This window comes from Sinocyclocheilus grahami, unplaced genomic scaffold, assembly GCF_001515645.1.
Source record: "Sinocyclocheilus grahami isolate Dianchi unplaced genomic scaffold, SAMN03320097.WGS_v1.1 scaffold154.1, whole genome shotgun sequence".
Taxonomy (NCBI): Eukaryota; Metazoa; Chordata; class Actinopteri; order Cypriniformes; family Cyprinidae; genus Sinocyclocheilus; species Sinocyclocheilus grahami.
The window spans coordinates 591,947-600,294 of NW_015505333.1; the positions used below are offsets into that span (position 1 = coordinate 591,947).

Genomic DNA, 8,348 nt, shown 5'->3' on the forward strand with positions numbered 1-8,348 from the left:
GATTTGTATGATTGTTAAATGAACTGAAGTTGCGGTTAAAGATAAAAGTATAGATATGGATTATGGAATGAGTAATAACTGTAGATTTTAGGCATTTGTTTTGGTATGACCAACTCAAACAATTAAGATATTTAAAGATTTTATTAAGGTAGTACTGTATAGTTATCTATTATTGTGACATTCACAAAGCCACAACACTCAGTTGTGAACCCTCTTTGCACATGAGCAGCTTCTCTTTGCTGATCTGAGGTCAGTGAGTGTTGTGTCTGTTCAGCTGCAGCTGCTCACAGTTGATTGGAGGTTCTTTTCATGGGAGGAAAGTGGACGCAAGCTCTCATACTGCTCACAGAAAGCTCAGGGACTCTCTAAATACCAACAGCATGAACACTCTAATGCTCTGTGTGTTTTATGTCATATTCTCCAGAGTTTATGAAATCCAGTGTAAATCTCACCCAAAGCCTTCATGTGGATACCCTCCATCCCAATGGTGCAGGTCTCTGGAAATTGCCATAGAATGTGGGGTAAGTCTGTTTAAGAGGTTGATTTTAAGTCTTGAAACAATTACATAATTTGTTTGCCATCTTTAAATGATAGAGGCATTTCTGCAGCTCAGTATCAAGATTGTAATGATTTGTGGCTTGTTAAAAACCGTAATATTGCTGCATCTCAAGGCATGTCGATCTTTTTATTTAAAAATGGTTAAGGTGACCTACAATACAGAATAATTCATCTGTTTTCACTTGCATAAAGCAATATAGTACTTGATGTTAATTTGCAGTGTTACTGACTGTTTAGAATATTGACTTTTATGGAGTATATTGCACAGATACACTGGTCTTGTAATGAAGCTGTGTTCAACATTACTTTCAAAGACTTCTTTGTGCTTATAAATTACTCTCATGCTTTTGAACACAAACAGCTTCCAATTAAACAGGCCATGAGTCACATCATGAGTTTGATGATGGTCCTCATGTCTACAACTGTATGTCCTTATACTCTAAGCTCAGGGTAGGGCTGCATGATAAATCGCATGTGATATTTAATGTGCATCTTGCCAGTAAAGCCGGTTCTGTAATCAGCGGTAAATCTCCATCACATGCGTGCTATCACATGGAGCAGCATTTACTACACCGAGCCGTTGTTCACTGACAAGCTGCGCAAAATATGATTGTGGTTTTGCGCAGCTTGTCAGTGAACAATGGCTCTGTGTAGTAAATGTTGATCCATGTGAAAACACGCACGTGATGTTCATCCTGTAAATAGTTTAAAGATACAAAAAAAAATAATAAAAAAAATTAAACAGAATTACTGAGTTGGAAAAATGATCACCCCCTCCTAAAAAATGACTTGTAAACTCAATCAGGTGTAGCTAATCACCTTCTCAATGGCACACAAATCCATTTGACTTTCAACTGTGGTCATTTTGATTAGCTCAGCATGAAAAGAGCTTTCCTGGAGAATTTCAGTCCTTGGTAGAGCAACTGAAGCAAACAATCAACTATGGGTGGCACTGTCAAAATATCTCTGGAATATCTTTCCTTATGCATCTGAATAGGTGTGGAAACAATGTATGGAACTGAACGCAACCCGGCCAGACCCAGTGGTTCCTCCCGTAGAGATCACTCTCTATTACGAGAGCCTTTGTCCAGGCTGCAGAGCGTTCCTAACAGAGCAACTCTTCCCAACATGGACTTTACTAAAAGATATAATGGAAGTCAACCTGGTGCCCTTCGGCAATGCTAAGGTACACCTCTGCTCTTTCATAGGAGTCTGTGTGTTGTAATTGATAAAATGTTGTGATGTTTCTTTTGTCTATGACTGTTAACTTGCAATTTAAGGAACTTCCTGAAGAGAATTCATTCTCATGTCAACATGGAGAACCAGAGTGCTATGCTAACATGGTTGAGGTGAGTTTATTACCTAACATGTTGACTACACTACAAATAAAATTTACATGTCATTACATAACAAATGATTGATTAAATATATTAATGATTTTTTTTATTTGTGTGTTTGTATATTATGTTTAGAGTATTTTGTTATTAGCTTAGCAGCATGCAAACCTCAGGAATATGCTGTGTGAAAGCAGTAAAAAGAGCAAGGCAGCTCACTTGATTTTGTGGATTTGAAAAAGATTTATCTCTTTCTCTAGTTAAACATTCCTAATAGTTCTTCTTTTTAATAGGCATGTGTTTTATATGCAGCCAATCATTCAGCATTTCCTGTCATTTACTGCATGGAGTCATCTGCAGATGTACTAAAATCTGCTAAGCCTGTAAGCATCTCTGAGCCAACATTACTCGCCCTCATTACAGCATTATGTTTGAACAAAGAAGCCATTATGAGTCTTTTTTTTCTTTGCCAGTGTTTGCAGCTCTATGCACCGTTTGTTAAATGGCAGACCATAGAGTCTTGTACCAGAGGAGAGCTTGGCCACAGTTTGATGCATCAGAATGCAGTGAAGACGCAGGCGCTCAAACCAGCACACATTCATGTTCCCTGGATCACCTTCAATGGGGTGAGACCTTCTCAAAGCAGAGCAGTTGAGCTAATATAATCTGTTATGTTGAAATAAAAGACACTAAGATTTGTGATGAGAGAGTTTGAGATTTACATGGTTTTTTTCTCCTCAGGAATACACTAGTGAATGGGAAGATAAGGCTATGTCCACTCTCTTCACCCTTGTGTGCAGTTTGCACAAAGTACAGTATGCTCATGTGTTTTTTCACATGTACCATTTGTGATTCGTTACTTTTCACGCTTTACATGTTACCCTTGGAAGATATCATCAGAAAACAGTGTTAGCTTTCACTGTTGTGCTGATGATACTCAGCTCTATTTCTTCGCAGCCCGGCGAAACATACCAATTGGAAAAACTAACGGAATGCATAGTCGATATAAAAAAACTGGATGACAAGTACCGGTAATTTCTTACTGCTAAATTCTGAAAAAACAGAGGTGTTAATTATAAATACATAAAACCTAAAAACTCCGTACGTAATAACCTAGAACACTGTCTAGCACTTGATGGATGCTCTGTCAATTCTTCGTCATCAGTTAGGAACATTGGTGCGCTATTTGATAGCAATCTTTCCTTTGAAAGCCACATTTCTAGCATTTGTAAAACTGCATTTTTCCATCTCAAAAATATATCTAAAATACGACATATGCTCTCAATGTCTCAAATGTCTTTGATACAATCTGTATTGTTAAAAGCACTATATAAATAAAGGTGACTTGACTTGACTTTAACTCTGAGGCTCAACTTAATTTCACAAAAAAGCTTCATTCACAAAATCAAAAGTTGGATCTTAATTGTTGTTAATAATGCTGTACTGATGTCATGATATGTACACCTGCGTGTAAAGTATAAGTAACACCTTACTTCAATTTCTGTAGATCGTTCTAGAGCCACCATTACTTGTGGACCATTTTTCTTCCAATATTTTCTATTACTGCTACATGCCCATTTTCACCAGCAGAGGGAGGTGTCGTTTTCATTTCATATTTAATTTATTTAAATGATAGTTCTGAGGGACACTGCTGGGTGTTGTTTTTTTTTTTTTTATTGTTTCAGTCTGTTTTAAAAATATATGAACAAAATAATAAAAAATAATTTGAATTAATGGATCAATGTTGATTGAAGACCAGTAATGCTGCAGCATTCTGGATCATTTGTACTAATTTTAGATAATTGATAATGTACGATTCAGTTAGTTAAGATATGGTCAAGATGTGTTTAAGGAAGCTAAGCTATGTTCATATATGGTCTTTCCTGTGTTGGAGTGCCCCTTGCTGTTTAGATAAGTTTGATATACAAGTTTTGAGTGATGCAAGCTCTACATGAGAGCTAATAAACATGTTGTTCTCCAATATACAAATAGTCTCTGTCTCCATAACAAACTGCATGGTGTCAGAAGTCAAAATGTTCAACAAAGAAAGAGGATAGAAGAGGACACAATGGCCGAAGGATTTCGCCGACCAGACCCGCTGATTTTCGTTAGCAACATAGAAGAAAACTGGAATTTGACATATTTATCGCAGCAGCCCACAGTGAAAAGCCAGATAAAACTAAAGCCTACATACTCCTCAATCTTGCGGGACCAGAGGCAACTGAAAGAGAGCGTTCATTCACATGCTCCAGCGATACTGGCTGCCAATGGGCAAGATGTAATTACACCAGCGGAGTCAAGAGAGGATCCAGAATCCAGAGAAACAATAATGTACAGTATGTGGAAAATAATGTGTTTTTTTAACCTTAAACTGCATAGACACATTTCATTACACCAAATACACCAAATAATGTTATTTTTTAGCAACGCCATATGACCCCTTTAAAGCGTAAATTCAGAGAAGTGTGCAATCTGGAGACAAACCGTGACGATGGAGAGACATTCGTTTAAAGGGTTCATATGATGCGTTTTAAATTTTTCCTTTCTCTTTGAAGTGTTACAAGCTCTTGGTGTATAAAGAAGATCTGTAAAGTTGCAAAGACTAAAGTCTCAAATCAAAAGAGATATTCTTTATAAAAGTTAAAAGTCAACCACGCCTACCTAAAACGGCTCGTTCTAACACGCCCCCACATGTCTATGTCACGATGTAGGAAGATTTGCATAACGCCGCCCAAATGTTCACACAAAGAAAGAAGGCATAGCTTTTATTCTCGCTGTAGTATTGTTGTTGCCACCGCAGCCATGTCGTGAAGACGCTGTGTGTTTCGTTGTGAAAGCGAAACTACTTTGTTTGGTCTTCCAAAAGAGGACGATATCCGCTTCATCATGCCTAGAACTGATCTGTGCTGGTCGCTGAGGAAATACATCATCTTCGCGCTGTGGATTGCTGGATAGGCTTTCACCATGGATGAAGCGGAGTCCAGATATTCAGATGTTTGCAGTACATTTTATGGAGGACTGTTTTCTGATCCTGGTAGAGTAGACCGCAATGCCGGCTGTTCTGACTCACAGTCTGTAAATAAGTTTTTTATATTTAAACAATTTAAATTCAAACACGAGTTTTGAGCAGTGTAGAGTAGCGCTTATTGCGTAACATTTCTGTCACACGCTTGAGGTATTCAGCCAATCACAACGCACTGGATAGCTGGCCAATCAGAGCACACCTCGCTTTTTCAGACCGATGAGCTTTGTAAAAATCGACGCGTTTCAGAAAGGCGGGGCATAGAGGAGAAACAATAATGGTAACACTTTACAATAAGGTTCATTAGTTAACTACATTAGTTAACATGAACTAATAATGAACTGCACTTATACAGCGTTTATTAATCTTTGTTAATGTTAATTTCAACATTTACTAATACATTGTTAAAATCTTGTTAACATTAGTTAATGCACTGTGAACTAACATGAACTAACAATGAACATCTGTATTTTTATTAACTAACGTTAGTGAAGATTAGTAAATACAGTAACAAATGTATTGCTCATGGTTAGTTCATGTTAGTTTATACATTAACTAATGTTTAACTAATGAACCTTATTGTAAAGTGTTACCACAATAATGTACAGTATGTGGAAAATAATGTGTTTTTTTAACCTTAAACCGCATAAACACATTCCATTACACCAAATACACAAAATAATGTTCTTTTTAGCAACATCATATGACCCCTTTAACACCAGAAATAAAAAACCAGGAGTAACCATCGAGGCTTACGTGAGTAGGGGAGAGCGGGGCACAATGTAACACTTTTTGACTTTCTCAGTTTGTGTAAATCCACATGGGGTTCATAGCATAATTTTTTTATCCACAGTTATTTTGTAAACACAGTAACGGGACAACATACCCCGGAGGTGGGCTGCATTGTAACATCTGAGGGGCACATTGTAACATATGACAGCTTAAAATATTATCTGATCTAATGAAAAAAACATACAAGACAAACTAAAATATTTTGTCAACAAAATAAAATAATTACATTTTTAAAATAAAATAATTAAAATACATTTTTAAAATAAAAGCGTTTTTTAAGAAATAAAAATGATCTGATTTTGGAGTTTGACAATGAACAAATTGCAACCATGCTTGGGATGACCCACATAAATGAGCAAAAATGCTTTACATTTCTTGAAATAATACACTTCTGAGCATAAACATTGACTGTCAGTCTTTATTCACCTATTCCTCATGGTTTCTCATTAAAATACATTAACATAAATAGTGTAAATTACATCGCTAATGTCATATAATAGCACATTGTAACACAGTGTTACAACGTGCCCCATCTGCGCAACTGGAATTTAAAATTGGTTAGTGTCTTCTGCTAGTTAGCGACGTATTAAAAAACTATCTAAACTGATCAATAAGAGATTGGAGATCAAAATAATAGCAGATTTGCATTATTTTAAATAAATACTAAAAACTGAGATGAAAAATTAACTTAAGCCAGAAATGTACTTTTACTATGGTAAAAATAAATGTTCAGCGATATCTCCAAAAGATTTTTTTAATTTTGGCACAGTTTTTTCTCTATATAGTGTTGATATGGCAACTAGTAAATACCATAAATTTTGTTCATGACCATATGACAGCTTAAAATGTTATCTGATCGCATGAAAAAAATATACAAGACAAACTAAAATATTTTGTCAACAAAATAAAATAATTACATTTTTAAAATAAAATAATTAAAATACATTTTTAAAATAAAAGCGTTTTTTAAGAAATAAAAATGATCTGATTTTGGAGTTTGACAATGAACAAATTGCAACCATGCTTGGGATGACCCACATAAATGAGCAAAAATGCTTTACATTTCTTGAAATAATACACTTCTGAGCATAAACATTGACTGTCAGTCTTTATTCACCTATTCCTCATGGTTTCTCATTAAAATACATTAACATAAATAGTGTAAATTACATCGCTAATGTCATATAATAGCACATTGTAACACAGTGTTACAACGTGCCCCATCTGCGCAACTGGAATTTAAAATTGGTTAGTGTCTTCTGCTAGTTAGCGACGTATTAAAAAACTATCTAAACTGATCAATAAGAGATTGGAGATCAAAATAATAGCAGATTTGCATTATTTTAAATAAATACTAAAAACTGAGATGAAAAATTAACTTAAGCCAGAAATGTACTTTTACTATGGTAAAAATAAATGTTCAGCGATATCTCCAAAAGATTTTTTTAATTTTGGCACAGTTTTTTCTCTATATAGTGTTGATATGGCAACTAGTAAATACCATAAATTTTGTTATGCTAGCATGTGTGGAAATATTCAAACCATGTGTGTTACAACTAACCCCGCGTTACTGTGTGTCCCGCGCTCCCCTACGCTAAGAAATAAAGCAAAAATATGTAACTTTGGTGCACTCACAGACGAATTAATCAGAGACAGACTGGTGTTTGGCATAGACAATGATAGCGTGAGAAGAGTGTTGCTCAGAGAAAGTGATTTAACTCTGGCAAAAGCTATTAAAATATGCCAAATCAGTGAATTAACCATGCAGCACACAAAGGTCCTGGCTGCACCATGCAGCGGGCCTATGAGCATTTATGCATTACTACAACACAAGGGGGAGAAAAAACGTTGTGCATTGGCAGCAACCGCATCAGAAATACCAGAGTGGGACAAAGAACATTGTTAACCCATAAGAACCCGCTGTGACGGAAATCTGGAAAGGTCTTTTTAAAGCATTATCCCTCACTTTCAACTCAGGAAGTCCCTAAGTGACCTATAAGGAACACACAGGTTCAGTCATGTGACAATGTGTGCATTTTTGTTGCCATGGCAACATTTCCAAAATGGTGGCCTGTCTGGTTAGCACATGTTGCAGTGTCAGCTTTTTTTTTAAAAGCTTGTTTTTGTTACTAAAGGTATGTTTTAACCCATGCAACAATTATAATGTTTTAATAACATATCCTAGATTACACTTAACCTGATTTTAATACATTTCTTGAACAAATGAATATAAAACAAGTTATGAAAATATTGTGGTGACATATATGTCACATCGGGTTGTTAACCTTAAAACAGGAGGTGTAATTTTGATGTGACGTATTTGCAGTGTTGGGCAAGTTGCTTCCAAAATGTAATACATTATATATATTACTAGTTACTGTCTTTTGAAAGTAATTAGTTACATTGCAATATTACTGTCTCTGAATTGTAATGTGTTACACTACTTTTGAGTTACTTTCACCAAAATATCCACATAAGTATTACAAAATGCCAAAATGTAGTTTATTGCTGCTCATTCTACATCCAGTGGAGGGTAATGTGGTAGGTCTACAGGTGCATCTCAATTAATTAGAATGTCGTGGAAAAGTTCATTTATTTCAGTAATTCAACTCAAATTGTGAAACTCGTGTATTAAATAAATT

The 8,348-nt window shown here is 35.5% G+C and overlaps 1 protein-coding gene across 1 annotated transcript; it reads left to right on the forward strand.

Moving 5' to 3' along the window:
* Positions 1-279: 279 nt before the first annotated feature.
* LOC107592569 (gamma-interferon-inducible lysosomal thiol reductase-like) lies at positions 280-2,744 on the forward strand. The gene is made up of 6 exons (XM_016282102.1): positions 280-521; positions 1,556-1,744; positions 1,839-1,907; positions 2,186-2,275; positions 2,366-2,518; positions 2,634-2,744. The coding sequence occupies exons 1-6, from the start codon at positions 381-383 to the stop codon at positions 2,742-2,744; spliced, it is 753 nt and encodes a 250-aa protein (XP_016137588.1). The 5' UTR covers positions 280-380.
* The last annotated feature ends 5,604 nt before the right edge of the window (positions 2,745-8,348 follow it).